The sequence below is a fragment of the Lutjanus erythropterus genome, chromosome 23 (assembly GCF_056507025.1).
Source record: "Lutjanus erythropterus isolate fLutEry1 chromosome 23, fLutEry1.hap2, whole genome shotgun sequence".
Lineage (NCBI taxonomy): Eukaryota > Metazoa > Chordata > Actinopteri > Lutjaniformes > Lutjanidae > Lutjanus > Lutjanus erythropterus.
In genome coordinates, this window is record NC_139339.1 from 14,535,232 (window position 1) to 14,553,513 (window position 18,282).

Here is an 18,282-nt window from a genome sequence, read left to right on the forward strand (position 1 = left end):
TCCTCACAGCCAAGTCCTGCCCGGCTCCTCCAGGCTGGAGGGACGACGGCTCCCAGCAGCAGTTTCATGTGGGACAGTCAGTCCATGTCACCTGTCCCAAAGGTCAGCAGGTGAAAGGCAGCAGGACCATCACCTGCAGGCCGGACCAGACCTGGAGCCTCATCAGCTCAGTGTGTGAAAGTAGGTGAACAATACTGAATATTCACTGCTGCATGACAAGTTATGATGGAAAATAAATACTGCAGAGGAGATAACTATTGACAACTAGACAATTAGTTCTTAAAAAATTTGTAAGGTTTGATCCTCGGGTACAAATATTCAAAATATTTCTTGCAATCAAAGTTGCTAATTCACAACTGCAAATATACAGTATATGTTTTATTTTGAATAAATTTAAAATGACAGAAATAATGTTCATTAGGAGGCCACTAATATTGATTGATATTAAATTATCACATATCAGTATTCACACATATTTTGGTTGAAAGCCCACACAGCAAATTGTTTTATTGATTAAATTGTATGTATTTCATATCTTGTTATTTTCTCAGTTTAAGTGTAAGATGATTTTGCTTAATTTGTTCTTATTTATAGTTAATTTTATGATGTGTAATTGTTCTAATTAGTTAATTGAATTATATGTGTTTGTCATAGTTGTTTTAATTTTAACAGATAATTGCCAGTGATGTTTGTTCATGTTAAGTGTTTGTGTAAAAAAAATTTAGCTTTCCCAGATTTTTTATTTCGCTAAATTTTCCAAAATCTTTCACTTTTGGCCTTAAAAGCATGCATCATTTAATCTTTAATCAATCAGTCAGTCAATCAGTTTTTTTCCTTCTTGATCATGTCATGTGATTTAGTTTTGTTTAGTTTTGTTAATCAAATCAATCAAAGGATGTCAATATTCTCTGTACTGAAGGTAGCCAATCATGTGATTATTCATGAGATAATCAAGCAAAAAATGTTTCACACCTCTGCATGCTCCCCTTGTCTTGTGCTAAACGTGTCTTTACACTTGCGTGGCCGTTCTGTTATCTGAAGAACAATTTTCTCTCTGTTGTCGTCTGTCTCTCTCCGAGCTTTAATCAAAACAAACGGGGCTGCATCAAACACTGTGTCGCTGCACTAATTACAGGAACCTCTGCAGCTTCTATGGCAACCTTTGTCCCATAATCCTCTCATCTTTCTTACGTGCAGTTGTCTTGAATATGTAACACAATGGTGCTTACGTTGCTATGGCTCGTTGTTTGTATTTGCATGATGGTAATTCTCCTACATGCATGTTTACTGTGATCCTTCTAGTCATGTTTTGGTCTAAAGGGGAATTTTCATAGAGAGAGTTTATTTATCCAGCATGAAATTCACTGTCTCCACAGCTATAGAGGGACACAGACAAAAAAAAACACGGCTTGATTTCATTCAGTGGACACAAATTTCTTACCCTGCAGTGCACAATTTCATATGCAGTTTTTTTATAGCTATACAAGGGGGTAGACAAAATAACAGAAACACCTTACAATACAGTATAAGCTCCACAAAGAGCCTGCTTACACCTGGTATTAACATGAGTCTGGAGTGGTCCGATCGCCACTTGACAGCTGTAAGTGTATGTATGCATATTCACACTTGGCATTACAATGCATCTCCAGATGTATCTCAAGTGACCACTTGTGATCGGATCTCATTTCCTCACTCTGAATGCAAATAAAACCTGTTTGCTAATACCAAATGTGATGCTGTAAGAAATAACTTGATGTGTAACATTTGTTAAATTTACTAGAAGGCCTAAATTATCAAGAATTAGACAGTGTTTCACAAAGTTTATAAAGTTTCTCCTAATTCAACATCTCACAAAATTGGGCAATTTTTAAGGAGGTCTAGGGACTTTGTCCATTGCTTACTTCATGTTGATTGGATACCATTCTGATAATCCACTGTGAATAAGGAGTCTAGTATATTACACCAGTCCAGCTGGAGTTATCAGAGTTGAGATAGGAACATTGTCCCCAACATATTGCACAGGCTTGATCAAACAAAAGGGTAAGTAAGTGACATCTACAGTATGTCAAGATAACATACACTATGATGTAGAAGTGCAGTTCAATAGTAATTGAAGTGATAAGCGGGGCAAAGATAAGCACTAATTTAATTAGTGTAGGAACTGATAGATGGAATCGAAATTTTAATTTCTTAATGATTCCCTTAGAATCTTGACTGCAATGGGAGGCCTCAAAAATGACATTCTCAAGAAAATATTAACATATTAATCTGCTGCACTGTACTGTAAGATGTTTCTTTTATTTTGTCCACTTTTGTCCAGACTTGGCAACTTTCCTCTTTGTTCAAACAAAAGATTGATCTGCTTAAAACGTTTTAGGCCATTCAGCAAAGTCACCTGTTGTCACTTATTCTACCTTTAATTAAAGATTGAAGGCAGCAGACAGACAGAGGAAATGTAGTGAGTAACTCGTGGGTCGTTCCATCTGGGCTGTTGTACAGGGGTGTCCTGTGGCCCCCCCCTCCACGTGGCCAATGGGGTGGTGCGGGGGGCGGTGTTCCAGTTCGGGGACGTGGCCGTGTACTCGTGTTTTGGCGGCTACGCTATGGAGGGCGTTGGAAGGAGCAGGTGTCTGGAGAACGGCACCTGGACACCACCTCCGACATGCAGAGGTAGCGAGAACACACCTCTGTGTTTGACAGAAGGGACTCTCTCCTTTTCCCAGGACGCTTCCTGCTTCATTTGACTGTCCCTTTTGCAAACGATGCTTACCGCTCCTCAGCTTAATTCCTCTGGGCCTGTTGCTGCTCACCCACAATAGATACAGTTTTCTCTGGAGGATATTAACCTCTCTGTGCCTGCTCTCTCTGTCCTCTTATGCCTGCTTCAATTGGGTTTACAACAGTTGCATGCATGCACAGTATGTGGAACTGGGTAAAGTAGTCAAAATGTTGCTATGGGCTCTTTTTTTGCCTTTTCCTCATTACCACTTAAAAGTCCTGTGTGTAAGATTTAGGGTGATCTATTGGCAGAATATGGCAGGAATTGAATATGTAAGGGATAATGTAGTGAGCAGGTCATTACTGCAAAATGAACTCCTTTGCATTTGAGTCTTGAATCATCCTGAAAGAGTTTATTTCACATTATTGACCTGCTCACTGTACATTATCCCGAGTATTCTTATATTATATGGTTACTTACCAAAAAATGTTATAATTTGACACAAAATATAATTTTTCAAATGATTATTGCTCCTCTGGAAATGTGTCCATAGCAACAGTCTCTTCTTCATAACAACGGTCTGTCATACATAGCAATGGTCTGCTATACAGAAATAATAGACCTTAGAATGCTGTAATTGGCCAATCAGAATCAAGAATTTAACAAGACCATGTGATAAATAAGGGATAATATAGTGAGCAGGTCATTACTCTGAAATAAACCCTGACAGAAGGGATTTTTTTTCCAGTAATGAGCCACTTACTGTGTATCATCCTGCTTATTACACAGCTACTTACAAAAAAAGACAACAACAATAATTTGATGCAACATATTTATTTTAAATTGATGTACATAACAGTAGTATGTTATTCATAGCAGTGGCCTGCTATTCAGTAGCAGACCATAGACTGCTTCTAATTCTTCCCTCCTATTTCTGACCCTTTTTTACTCTGTGCTCCAATAACAGTTGAGCAAACTTGGTAACTCGGTCAACTGTCTTCTTCTCTGTAAAAGCAGCATATATGGTCAAATCTTAAGTTAGCTAATGTTAGCCAAACGCTAGCTAGCTAGTGTTTGGCTAACATTAGAGATCACTTTGTTTTAAGATCACCTGAGTGAAAAAAAAGTGGGACTTTAGAAAGGTCAGTTGACCAATCAGAGTCGAGTATTCAATAAAGTCCTTTAACATAATATTCGTAATTATGTCTTCATTAGTGTATAATCACCTAAAAATAAGAATCATTGTGTTTTTGTTATCTTACAATGAGCTATTTATATCTACAGAGGGTGCAGTACAGAGGCTCAAAACGCACAAACACTGGCTCTAGACAGTCTTTTGCGTGAGTTTCATGCCCACTGTAGGTTCTCGTAGGAGGTGGAGAATGAGGTGAGGTGTTTGCAACATGCAGCCTTCACTGTTAGATGCCAGTATATCCTACACATTGGTCCTTTAAGGCTGGGAAACCAAATAGTAAATTAGTCAACCTAAAGAGGTAGTTTCACCACAGATCCTCTTTCTTCCTGCTGTATAATGATTGATGCCACTTCCTGTGCATTTTTTTTTAAAGTTTGTTCTCACATGTGACTTCACAGTGAATACTTTCTAAAGCCTGGATCCAGCTTCATTAGAGAAAAAATAATCCCTCTGTCATGTTAACGCTGTTGAAGTAGGTTAATGAAGGCTTGCTGTTGTATTTTGCTGTTGGTGTATTTTTCTCTTTCCTGTAAATGAAGTTGATAAAAATATAGTTAAGTCAATTTTATTCATGTAGGACCAATTCACAACAGAAGTTGTTTCAGGGCATTTTGATACAGAGCACATCTAGTCAGTATTCTTCATAATGTTATTTACAGACGCCCAATGATTCCCACCATGAGCAAGCACTTGGCAACAGTAGTGAGGAAAAACTCTGTTGTAAGGAGGAAAAACTTCGACCAAAACCAGTTTCTGTTTGAGTAGCCATCTGCCACGACTGGAAAATGTGACATCATGTCAAGATATTTCTAGTACACTAAAGCTTGGACATAATTTCAGTGTTGGTTTTGATGCCTTCAGGATCATTGTGGAAAACTTTTTTATATCTGATTTACGGCAGGTTCAATTTAGTCAAAATCCAGTGCAGGTTTAAGTTACTGTAGGTTGTGTAGACAGATTGAGAATTAAAACAAAAAGTATTTTCCACAAACATCACAACCCACAGAACACATACAAAACTATAAACTGCACTGTATAAAGTCATAAATTTACGAGATTAAAGTGGAAAATTTACAAGAAAAAACAAGATTTATGAGAAAAAAACTCATCATATTCTCTAAGATTATAGAGAACAAACTCAGATATTAGCTGCGATTAAAGTCACAAATTTTCTCAGAGAATATTTCTTTTGCTGTAAATTTGTGGGTTTTTTCTTATAAATTTTAATATTTTTTGTAAATTTGTGAGTTAATTCTCATAAATGTGAGAGTTTATTCTCATAGATTTGTGTTTATTCTTATAGATTTGTGTCTTTTGTCTTGTAAATTTGTGAGTTTATTCTCTGAATATTATCCCCCTCCCCCAGCTATGTAGTATTTTTTTTTACCCCCACATTGGTCCTAATACTCATTTAAATGAATTTCCAGAATAATATCATATCATCCACAGTGAATGGATTTACTGTGCATAGTGGCTGTACAATATACAAAACATGGGTACAAGTAACAAATCAGGAAATCAAATCAGTTGTGCTTTAAAGAGAAACTGCTGCATGCGTCATGAAATTCAAATGGCCTCTCACGTTTTACATATGAAAACAAAGGCTGGATCCAGGCGAGCCTTTCCTCAACAGCTGCTGGGTGTGTGCACGTTCCTATCTACGTGTACATGCACACACACACACACACACACACACACACACATATCCAGGGACTTTCTGATGTCTAAGTTTCCACTGAGGAATTTAATCTGCAGTGTGTGAATGCCTCCTTTGTCCTCATGCATGACGCATGGCCGAGAGTTGCAGCAGACGTTCTGGAGGCCGCGGCAGAGAAATAACATAAAAAACCTGCAACTGTTGTTTGTTGTCTTATTTCACTGCACTTGAGTTGAATATGATCAGAATCATGCTCCTTTGTGTGTGAAGTATGAAAACATGTCTTTGTGTGTGTGTGTGTCCTCTCCCTCAGCGGTGTGTTGGCTGCAGTGCCAGAACGGAGGTGTGTGTCAGCGGCCCAACACCTGCTCCTGTCCTGAGGGCTGGATGGGCCGACTTTGTGAAGAGCGTAAGTATTTAATCATCAAATATTGCTCTCTAAACTGGACACAACACCCCGAACATGATCCTAAGTGTGTTACAAACACTCTCAAACACACAGGAATCCAACCAGCTTGCTAAGCAGGTTTTAGTGGACAATGGTGGGCAAACATGATCCAGAGATAATAGAGTGGCAGGTTGTTTTTAGCTGAGACACTCAGAGAGTTATTGTCATTCGTTCCCTGCACTTCAACAAAGCACTGTGCAGCAGCTGATGGACATTTTGTCTGTTCCTCGCTGAACACAGAAGTTAGAAAGAAACAGAAGCAAAAATCAAAGAATCGCCAAAAATGAAAACACAAGATTGGAAACTTCTCTCCAGGCCACTGAGGAAAATGATTTGGTAGCCAAGGTCACGTCAGAGAGTTTGTGTTTGTGTAACATGGGTTCTGTTGGTTGTATTTATTATAGATCTATATGTTTTTTTTAAAATATATTTGTTTAATAATGATTAGATTTGCATTTTTTGGAAAGTTTGGTGTTTTTCTGATTGGTGTGGATTTTGTATAATGTGATACCTGCTTGATACGTGTCACTCGGTGGATGTATGATGAATTAAGGGTTCAGACTGAAGAACCTCAACAGCTGCTGAATGGATATCAGAACATTCACTGATTCCAGCTTTTTAAAGAAGGATTTCTTTTAATATTATTGTAAAGTGAATTAAAAGGACATTTCACACTGCACGTCCTTTGTCCTGGTGTTGGATGTAAACTGCAATTTGACTAGTTAGTGGAGACATGCAACCGCCATGCAGCAATAACAGTTTACTATTTTCTTCGTCATAGACTTAATTTATCAGAAACATCCATAATAATATTTTTTAACATCACTGTACTGTGGCTCCAGAATTCAAGAACTGAAATGAATTAGCTCTTTATGCAGTGACTGTATTGCTTTCTTGAAACTTAAGAGGGATCACCTCTTCATCACTAAAAAAAAATATGCTTCTCTCAAAGCCTGCAGTCGCAAAGATGTTGAATTTCAAAACTGAATCACATATTTTGGATTTCAACAGATAGAGAGAGAACTGATGATTTTAAATGATTTCCTGTTTGCTCCCCTCTTTAATCACAGCTATCTGCATCCTGCCGTGCCTGAACGGAGGCCGTTGCGTGGCACCCTATCAGTGCGAGTGTCCCACTGGGTGGACGGGGACACGCTGTCACAGTGGTGAGTTCATGTCTGAGTCACTGATGCGTTCACATGTTGACGCTGGTACATATGTGAGTAAAACTGTTCACCTACTGTGTGCATTATTACCACAGTGACATAAGGTGATAGTAACAGTGATGTAAAGGGAATCCTGTAAACAATGACTCCACCTGTGTTCTGTTCTGGGTTTTCCAAAAGGAAACTCCCACTCAGCTGTTAGCACAAAACAGTGACGTAGGTTAGAGTGATCATCCCTCATCCCAGGGGGTGAATATACAGAAATGTCGTCATGCAGAATCCCACATCAGGTCAGGTGGGAAAATAGCATTTTGATGCTAAAACACATGTACAACAACAGAAGGAACACTGCTGGTGAGCTGCAGAATTATATAAAAACATAAAAAAATAAATAAATAATGGACACGTGGTGCCGTTGTTTTTATTTCTGTATTTAACTTTAACTTATTTGAATGAAAGTGAATCACAAATGCTAGTAAATTGCAAAGAAGTAGAAGTCCTGTGTGATTAGTGCAACTAAAATTTATATACTATTGCTCTGCATGCGCATAAAAGGAACTACAATCCAAAAATAGCATTTTTTTTCTCATTTTTATGAATGTGCAGAAGATGACCAACATGGAAAATTGACTTCGCTTAGTTTTAATTAATGACAGTTGATAATAATGGAGAAAAGAGTGAGTGAGCACTTAACCATCTGTCTGTCATGACAGTATGTTGCAGGTTTTGTGCTCTGAGAGCTCAAAACAAACACGCCGGGCAGGACATGACGTCGCACTCCTTTAAAGGGTACTTCTGCCAAAATAGGCTTTTTCTTTTGTTGTTTCTGCAGCTGGTTGATAATACAAATGTCTGTAGCGCAGGACTCGACTACCTGCTCATGAAGACGTTTCCAGCATGTTTCCTTCTTTGTGGGACAATCTTTTACAGTTCTCAGTGCTACTGTCTCATGAGCAAAAACCTGCACTGACAGTAATGACTGCACTGTGTTTTCATGTTGCGTGTGTGTGTGTCTGTTCACAGCTGTGTGTTCATCACCTTGTCTGAACGGAGGCAGATGCATCAGGCCGAACAGATGTCACTGCAGTCAAGGCTGGAGCGGACACGACTGCTCCAGGTGAAAAAAACAAAAAAGTTCTTCAAATATGCCAAAACTCTCCTGAGATGTTTTTTTTTCAAATGTTCAGATAAATAGATTTAATTCTAATGAATAATTACAGCAACAAATATTAGAATAAGTTCACTAACTTATTTATAATATATACTGTATTAATATATACAGCTGGGTGTGTACATACAGTTAAATGTTTACAAACTAGTAACAAGTTTTAACATTTTTTTACTTATAATTTCCACATTCAGTTTCTTTTATGTACTTAATGGAAAATCCAGATCCTTGACAGCAACATTTTGCTCCCCAGTCTTCTCTTTTGTACACGTGGATGAAGGAAACTGAACTAAGCAAATGAGCTTCATGAGAAGCCTCATGGTTTCTATGAGTCATCCACCACTGTGGCATTTTTGTCAGCCCTTTTCTTACTAAGTGATGAATCTGTCATATGGAAAAAGACCCTGCCTGCTTGCTCAGAATTATTGCAGACAATAAAGTAAAGCACACTATTTAAAACTGTGCATTAACAGCTTCTAGTTATGTATTTTACATACCTGTGTCCATTTCATTGCTGGTTGTCCTGGTAAGATGTTTTCATTGTAGCTATAAGGAAGTTATATACAATTATCAATCTTACAGGAAATAAGTAAGGAGCAAATTCCCCCTCTTTGTAGTCCACGAACAATGTTTTTTTTTTTTTGGTTTTTACTTCCCTCATTGTCAAACTGACTATGAAACACATTTCATGTCAGGTTTATGGCTTTTTCCCTCAACTTGATACCTTGTAGTGTGGAATAGAGGAGAGAGAGATAATCAGTGCTAGTCTCGATGTAAACATCCTGGTTTCAGAAACCTGGATGAGCTCTAACACCGTATCTTAGCTGGTACACCGCATGTCTTAGCCCTGGCCTAAGAGTTAACCCTGAGGTAACAGAGTTTGTTAACCCAGGACTAATGCCATCTAGATCTATTTATTGGAGAGAGGGCAGACATGTCTAGAGCAAAACAAGAGTATAAATGGATACAGGCACAATGTATTTTTGATTTTAGGATTAATTGTCCCTTTAAGCAACGGAAGCAACAGAACTAAAGTGAGTTTGACACTCCTGCTCTAATGTGAATGTTCAAAGTGATTTTCCTTCAGTTATGAGTAACCTTAACTTTCAAAACAAGCACATCTGTGAGAATGGAAAACTCTTTTCTTAAATATTGATCTGTGACACAGAAGGGACAGGATATGAAGAGAATGGTTAACAATCTTACAGAAAAAATACTCTTCAGTGATCAAGTGTAACACTCAGCGTTGACACATGGTTATAGCTTTTGTCACAGTCAACTTTTGAATAAAAAAAAAAAAAAAACGGGGCAATGCTAGAGCCAGAATAAGTTTGAATTCCATACACGTCTATTTAAAACTTCTTCCTTCTCTTTGCAGGAAAAGGAAATCAGGATACTATCACTTCTAAAGGTTCCTCTCAGCTCCATGTGAATCGTCTTATGAAGGGAATTCTTGTATAGTTAACTGACACACTTGTAAACCATTCATTCTCATCTCTCTGCAAAAGGCAAAGCAAGAACCATTTTGTAAAATAAAGCTGTATTTTTTCATATAGAGAACCGACAGTATTAAACATATGCTGCTATATACTTGTACGATGTGTAAAAACTATTGATGTGATTGTCCAATGTATATGTGTAAACTATTCTCACATTTTTATTAAAGCATAAAATACCATTAAAAGCTGTTTTGATCAGATTCTTTGCTCTAACATCGAGGGGGTGTGAAACAGGCGTGTTTGATGCATTCAAATAAGAAAACAAAGTTCCTGTATCTCATCTTCATTTATTAAATCCACATCGTCTGACACATAATATAACAAAGAAAGTTCAGGAGTTAGTCAGGAGCAAAGCCGAATTCTCATATAAAACTGAATTAAAAAGTAGTCACCAGCCTAAATCAGATTTCATTCTGCTGGTGTCAACACACACACTGAACTGACAGGACTACAATATGTCAACAACACATGTGGAATGAATTATTGTCTGTGTGAAATAGACGACCTGATGGATATTTTACGTAAAAGTGGCTACTGTGGTTTTTATGTTCTATGTGCTTCCAGAAACTCCATCAGTTTTTCCTTGTTGGCACCAGAGAACTCGGCCACCTGAAAGACAGAAAAGAAAGGGTTAACTATACTCTCAGGACACCTGTCTCACTTCCTGGTTTCAAATAAAGGTGGGCACACTGCTCAAGCACCGACATGCTTTCTATTTTTCAACCAACTCAATAAATAATATTGCTATCAGATGTATCTCGACCATGACACGTCAACTCCCATCACCCTTTTAAGTCAAAGATAAAAAAAGAATATGGTTTGTGTATTTTGATTAGCATTCAGAGAACTGTTCAACTTTAAAAAATAAAATAGCTTCATTATGCTGTGAAATGACAAAATGTAACATTTTGTCAACTCCATTAGATTTTCCATCTGAGTCGCCACAATACTCTGATCTCTTTAATAACTCAATAATGTGTTTGAAATTAGTACTTTTTTCAATTTAATAAAAAATATCAAACAAAAACAGATCAGTGGGCCACCCAGTAAAAAAAAAAAGTCTGGATGTATACTACGCAATGAAAAATGAAACCATCCGTTACAATGTTTAATAGCTAAGAGTTTGACCTTTTAAACTATATTTTTCCAGCTTATAAGTAAAAAAAATAAATAATAAATAAATTCCTTGTCAAAACATGGATTCTTCTGCAGAACAATCTGCAGCTAACAAACCTCGTGTTACAATTTTAGAAATGTGATATTTGCTGTTTATTTTTTATATATTACTTACCCTCTCTCCATTCTTGTAAAACTGGAATGTGGGCATGCAGTTAATTGAGCAATCTGCACTCACATCCTGAGAAGAGCAAAGGGAACAACGGTTAGATGGACAGAGTCAAAAACAAAACTCGTGCGTGTGTTTAGCATTCAGACAACAAGATGTTTCTATGGAGCATAAACATGTTACACAGATTTATTAAAAATATTACTAAGAGATGGAACCGATCCAATCTAATTTCAGCATCGGGGCCTGATATTGATATAACACATTCATTGTGTATCGGATTTGTGTCACTAATCTGCATTCAAATCTAAACAAACACCACATGTTTTATTCGGGTCTAAATTCTAAACAAACAAACATGTTATCTATTTGTAAACACTATGCTAAGCAGCACAAGCGAGCACTGAATATTTGTCTTCATTTCTACACTGCATTTACATGAAATTTATTGGAAATGCACCTCAACTTTTTTGCACTAATATACAGCTGATAGGGCTGCAACTAACAATAATTTTCATTATTGATTAATCTGTAGATTATTTTCTTGATTAACTGATTACTTGTTTGGTCCATAAAGTGTCAGTAAATGGTGAAAAAATGTTGGTCAGAGTTTCCTAAAGTCAAAGATGATGTCCTCAAATTTTGCTTTTTGAAAAGTTTGCTTTTCTCTTTTGATCCATAATTGCTCCCGTTTAAACCCACATAAAAAAACTTTATAGACATGCCCTGAAGGTAACGATATAGCTACATGTGAGGTCAAACTGCTAATCAAAGGTACACAGCATTACCAAGCACAAGAATCCCTGCAGAGAGTCACTCAGTGAAACGTGGCCGATTTAATTCATCTACAGAAAATGTGCAGTTTTTTTTTCTCCCATAGAAATGAATGTAACAAGCGGGAGAATCAATCAATCAATCAGGGTATCAAAGGTTCGTGTTAACAGCCTTACAAATCAGATAATACTTGGAGTTTGGCCAACAGCTGGAATACTCTACTTATGTCAACTTCTGTTGTATCATTATGTGTGTCAGAGGGTTACCACAGAGGGCGACCACATGTGGTTATAATAAGCCACCATGTCGACTGTAGCTGCCGCCTGCGTCATTTATTACAGCTTTAAAGTTCATTTCTTGATTTTAAGTTAAACATAATTTCTAGTCAAGAATAATTTTAAGTGGGCGTGTGTATACCAACGTGAAAACTCTCTTTCTTTGTTTTTAATATGAGATTAAATGCTTGGGGTGATTTACATTTAGCACAATGGAACATTTATATGGACAGGAGGAGCTCCCTGGAAGGTGTAAATGCTAAGCAGGTATACTTCTTGTTTCATAACCGGCCCCTAATTTACTGACTATATTAAAATATTGAACAGTACTCATGTTTATTTTGCTATTATTTTATTTATTCTTTATTTTCCTCACTGTTCTGTTCTGTTGGCTGGCATATAAATCACTTAACACATTAAGTAAAAATATTCCTCAATAAAGATGGTTGAATGGCTGTGTTCACTTGGCATTTTTAAAAGCCTTTATATACTTTTTTCTGATTTGTTTATTGTGACTTGCTATGTCACTTCAGGTGTATTAAATGTTCCTTTAGATAGGTAGTTTTTTTTTATTATTAGGTTTTGATTTCATGTACAGATTCTATCTCACTGGGATTCACCTGATTAAATAAAGAATATAAAAAGTTATTTAAGAAAACAGCCTTCTGAGTGCATTTGCAGTCATATCAGCACTGGTGCATAATCTACATATAAAACGTCTATTTTTTAATTACATCTTAAAATATTCACTATATCGGCCACCATACTGGTAATCTATGATTTTTTTTTCTCCTCAAAAAACAAAACTAAAGAATTGGTCAGGCTCTACTTGTAGCTAGGAGAACACCTCGTGTTTCTGATTTAAACTGGAGGGGAGCTATATCAGCAAGTCATTCTGCCAAAAACTACAATACCTCTTTAACAAGGCCGTTAGTGGCTCAAGAGTTATTGATTTAAATACCAAAACAGTCATCATGTAAGTTAGTTCTCACTCTTACACTAATGTTGCAGCACTGAGACAGAATAAAAACTGCACTTCGGGTCACATGAGCCAGCTGTAGTTCCACATGGCCTGGTGAAATGGATTTCATGAATAGTCCACATTGCTTTGAGCATTATGCACATGGTAAACCCCCCCCCACAAAACCAGCAACAGGACAACTACCTGCATCCTTTTGTCGTCACATAACACCAGAGTTTAGTTTACATGTGATGCTGTGTGTTTGGAGATCTGTGTGAGCAGCAGTTGTAGTAAACATACTGGTGCGTCGGTAATTGAAATAACTAGAATCAGCACCTCACTGTTTTTTTGCCTCCACCAATCAGACAAGTTCCAGTTTACAGCCATGTCTGAATAGTATATATACACAGTGAAGACTTTGAAGGGATTTAATTAGAAGTATTAAGTGTATTTTATGCAGTCTTTAGTTTGACAGAGTACAGAGGACCGATAGAGAGCTGAACATGATGATGCCACATGACGCTGAGCTTTTGTATAAAAAATGCCATCACTTCATTTTATCCCATTAGATATTTGTGTGAAATTTTGTCATAATTAGCTTTTTTTGAAGTTTTGTGAGGTCACAGTGACCTTTGACCCTGCCCCCCCCCACTCACCTCAGCCTCATCCACGTCCACCTTCAGGAAAATTACGTTTGCGTTCTCAGGCGCTTGTGATTTTTCCTGCAAGAGAGTTGATCAATGAGAATTCAGATACTCATGCATCAATATATTCTCACAATCATATGGCAGCAGACATCACATCTGTTCATGATTTAAACAAGTCCAGAAGGAGAAAAAAAAAAAAATTTAAACATTATCTACAAATATGAAATCTTCATTCTATTATTTAATTTATGCACAGCCATCAAATGTTCCAGCTAATCAACTACTTCCTACTTGAGGTTGATAGCAGTTGCCTGAGCAACACTCACCTCTCCATAGAGATGCTACAGCTGCTCTCCAATAACAACTAACCCTCAGGACACACGTCCCTTAAAACCCTCTAATGTGTGCATTATGATGCCAGGTGGTAAAAAAAAAAAAGGATTTTGTTGTCATAAAAATAAACAAAGTAAACATGATGTTAAGAAGTTTACGAAATATCTTTTTTAGGATACACTTTAGGGTGTATTACCTTAAAGCAACACTGTACCATGATAGTAAGGAATTTAAAAAACATGTTGGTTTAAATTTAAATACAATTCATTACAATACTCATAACATATGCAATTGCTGTGGTTTAAAATGTGTGCAATTTGAAACTTAAAAGTATTTTCCTAAGTTTCTATGTCTGGAAGTAACCCTAGTGAAACATTGTACCTTTGTAGAACAGCTGATAACATAAATCTGTGAGTCACATCTCAGTGTTTGATCATTGTCTTATATTTAAATGCTTCTTTTCCTGGTGTGCATCTTTCCTGACATACAGTATGTTGCAATCATTGTGTTGCTGCCATCTTTGGCTCACTGCTTACGAGTTAAAATAAAATAGTTATCAATGATTTTACACCCAGTCTTTTACCAACAATGTCACGGTGGGAATCTGTAATAGTATGGCGACAAATGTTGCAACTGCTGTGTGTAAATATCAAATACCTCATATCCACAGCTTTATGAAATATGTGATGCAGTCACTAAAAACATTTTGTTTGCTTCAGACGACAAGTGAATCTTTTCAAAATGAAACTATGACTTTTTCTGCCCATCGTCTTGTGAACGTTTCCCCTTTGCCTTGTTCATACCAAGATTATTACAGTGCACAAAAAAAAAAAAACTAGACACATCTAAGTGTCTAACTGTCAAACTGAAATAAAAATGATGACTACCTGTGTACCTGTCTTTAGTTTTAGTCTTTATCAATATGGTCAAATTTGTCAAAACAAAAAGCATGAGGAGGCACTGGTGCATATGTCTATTGAGACTGGGATGTCTACATGATAGTCAGTTGAGTCATTTACCTTCATAAAGTGTGCTTGTAGTGTAAATATATCTATTCTGAACTTCTTATACCCCCCCCCCCCCCCCCCCACCCGGCACATATATAGCATGGGGTCATAAGTTAAAACAACAACACTGAAATGATAAAAACTAAACTGAAACTAGCAAGTTAAATGAAACTAAACTGGAAACAAAATAAAACAATTAATAAATAAATAAAAACTATGAACAACACAAAACTATACAAGACTTGGTTGCCAAAATGATCCACTTACTTCATAAAATGGGGCAATCATTTTACAGGGCCCACACCATGTGGCTGTGAAGTCCACCACCACCAGCTTGTTTCCAGCCTTCGCCAGAATATCTTTGAACTGCTCCTACAAACAAGGAAAAACAATATGTCTGTTATTTGTTTTGGTCAAATTGTGTTAGATTAACAAACCTGAACTCAGTTATTGCAGCTTTTATTTGCTAAATAACCTGATTGATATGACTGATCACATCTGCTTTTATTTGGTCTGTGGTTGTCGCTGCAAATTTAAAGTCAACATTTCCTTCATTTACTTGAAAGCTTTCACTTTTACTGTGTGTAACGGGCAGAAAAGCTGTTTGATGATCTCATGCTTCCAACACTGCTACTTTTGTTTGCCCTGTTTAAGTAACAAGTAGCAATTGTTTTCATTATCAAGCAGTCATTTTGTTGATTAGTTTGTTGCATCACATATCAGAAAGTGGTAAAAACTGGCCAAAGTGACTTCCTCTGCTGTTTTTTTGTCCACAACCCCCCAAAAATATCAGTTTACTGCCATAGAGAAGTAAAGAAACCAGAAAATACTCGGATTTAAGACGCTGAAATCAGATAATTTGGACATTTTCCCTCACGTGGACGATGAATTTAATAGTTGACAACTAGGGTCTGATGGTATGGTTTATGAATCACATTTTTAGGCTATTCTGCAAGACAGGCCTGTAAAATTGTTAGTAGAAAGGAAATAGTTTCCTTAAACATGCGCTGCCGGATATAAACTTTAGATATTGTAACTTGCTCTGTAATGACCGTCCACACCCGACCATTAAACGTGTATGGCCTGCTACTGATGGCCAGCTAACCAGCGGTCGTGCCTAGAAGGGAATCCTAGACCCGCGAAAGATCTCGCGAGAGTAATAATTTTAACCCAAATCACGATCTTTCCTGATGCGTTTTTTTTTTGTCCCTAAGACAACCAAAAACTTAACCACGGCGTTTTCACGTTACTAAACAAATAATTTACAGAAGGTTCTCAATGAAGAAACAACGTATAAAAATCACGCGAGAGTTCCGCAAATCAAGGATTACCATCTAGATACGACCCCGACACAACAGCTTTAGCTGTGCCCGCGAATTTTAGCCAACAATACAGCTTCATTCGCATTTTAAGCTACGCTAAAATTGTTATACAGTGTTGTTTCCAGAAACGACTAAGTCCGATAACCACCTCTACAGCAACCTAACGTTGGTGGCGTTCATTGTAATCTACCAGACAGAAAAAGTCCACAGCAACACACATGGTGGCCATACAATGACATCAACTCCGAGCCAATACTCTAGACAGTGTGTAATGGTCTGGGCTTTTTTTCAACTAATCGTCGCTCGTCCCCGTCAAACAAACAAACCAGAGAACCATAAAGAGTAAACTCCTAACATGGGATGGAAATGAGAGAAACAGCCGCGCGGCTCCACGGCCGGGTGGGGATATTTTCTCCTAGGATGGCCAAGTCATGTCCCGCCCTGTTCTTCCTCTGATTGGCTCATCCTGATATCCTTACCCCAACTCTAGCCAATCATGCCTGGAGGAAAGGAGTACCATCCGACCAGTGACTTCGCCATCCTGGGTAAAAATACCACGGCCGGGTGGAAGCAACACATCATTTAACGGTACTGAGCTAAAAATGTCTATTGATGTGTAATGGCGGCCTTTTATAACGGCAGAAGACATGAGTGCAGAAAATTAGTAAGATACAACTTACCAAACTTTCCACAATTTCCACTTTTCCACCCATGTTAAATGTTCAGCGTACGCGTCTCAGACCAGCACGAACCGCTACGTTTCTGTATGAGCTACCTCTTTACGGCACGCCGCGCTTTTATTGCAGCTGCGTCAAGTTACGCAACCACAGTCCAAACCAAAGGGGAAGTCCTTGTGCATTGAATAAATAAAAGTGTATCATTGTTCATCGAATTTCTAAAAACAGATTCCACAGTTAATGTGTTATGATTCTATATAATGCATTCATTGTTCTTAATTAGTTAGAAAACGAAATGTTCAACAACTTTTCTTTTTTGTTATATCTTGGAATCATTTGCCTTTTTCATTCAAATCGATTTTTTCCCTTTCATGATTTCAGGACTTGTGTTAACCCATTGTGTTTACATTCTTTTTGTTTTTAATTCAGATGACACAACAAATGAAGATGTGGTTGAGGATGATTGAAGACTACGAATACAATGATCTGGATGACTGAGAATCTTCACAGACATATCCTGTGCGTATTTATTTACATAATGTCTGTTACACGAGATGGTACACAAAGGGGGTTATCCTCCTATTAAAGTTTGAAATGGAAAAAATACTATATTATGATTCTGTATTATGCATTCCATGTCTGTATAGACTTTTATTTTGAAGGTTGTCAGTGATGTAATTTTTCATATTGCCGTAGCTTTACGCTAAAAGGGTTTGACGCTGTCAAGTGTTTCAAATGTTAAATCCATGCTGGTTGATTCATAATATAGTCAGTAAAATGATTAATGTCTGAGTTTATTACGTGCTTTTTGAAATCGTTGGGATGAACTCGTAGAGATAAAGCTGGTTTCATGGGCGATAACTGATTATTAGTGTTTCAATAACAAATTATATTATAATTTATTGGTGTTTATCGCCTTATCTATCTCCTATGACTCGTTATTATGTAAATAATACAGAAAGAGAGGTATCACGGTAAATCAAGTCACAATGACTTGACAATTTCCTGTTTTACCGTAAATGACTGAGTTAGTGCACCTCACTTCTTGTGTAGCGATACCACTATGCAGGAGTATTGGCTAGAAGGGAACCCCAGACCGGCGAAAGTTCTTGCGAGAGTGATCATGTTAACCCAAACTCTGATGTTACC

General features: G+C 37.3%; 2 protein-coding genes across 2 annotated transcripts in view; one reads left to right on the forward strand and one right to left on the reverse strand.

Moving 5' to 3' along the window:
• Window positions 1-10,037, forward strand: part of svep1 (sushi, von Willebrand factor type A, EGF and pentraxin domain containing 1) — a 121,141-nt gene extending 111,104 nt beyond the window's left edge. The window contains exons 44-49 of the mRNA XM_084711731.1: window positions 10-180; window positions 2,500-2,670; window positions 5,885-5,980; window positions 7,090-7,185; window positions 8,209-8,302; window positions 9,732-10,037. Of these exons, the coding sequence (XP_084567857.1) occupies window positions 10-180; window positions 2,500-2,670; window positions 5,885-5,980; window positions 7,090-7,185; window positions 8,209-8,302; window positions 9,732-9,762 (659 nt within the window). The 3' untranslated portion in view covers window positions 9,763-10,037. The remainder of the gene's footprint in view (window positions 1-9; window positions 181-2,499; window positions 2,671-5,884; window positions 5,981-7,089; window positions 7,186-8,208; window positions 8,303-9,731) is intronic.
• Window positions 10,038-10,119: 82 nt separating this feature from the next.
• Window positions 10,120-17,298, reverse strand: LOC146305767 (thioredoxin-like). The gene is made up of 5 exons (XM_084711732.1): window positions 17,137-17,298; window positions 15,402-15,506; window positions 13,804-13,869; window positions 11,144-11,209; window positions 10,120-10,461 (listed from the first exon to the last, which is right to left on the reverse strand). The coding sequence occupies exons 1-5, from the start codon at window positions 17,167-17,169 to the stop codon at window positions 10,396-10,398; spliced, it is 336 nt and encodes a 111-aa protein (XP_084567858.1). The 5' UTR covers window positions 17,170-17,298; the 3' UTR covers window positions 10,120-10,395.
• Between the last annotated feature and the right edge of the window lie 984 nt (window positions 17,299-18,282).

Excerpts from the sequence above, each read along its gene's own strand:
- LOC146305767 (XM_084711732.1), bottom strand. The coding sequence starts at position 17,169 with ATGGGTGGAAAAGTGGAAATTGTGGAAAGTTTG. Across the intron at positions 15,507-17,136 it reads TGGAAATTGTGGAAAGTTTG|GAGCAGTTCAAAGATATTCT; the intron begins GTAAGTTGTATC and ends CCTTGTTTGTAG. Across the intron at positions 10,462-11,143 it reads TTTACAAGAATGGAGAGAGG|GTGGCCGAGTTCTCTGGTGC; the intron begins GTAAGTAATATA and ends TCTGTCTTTCAG.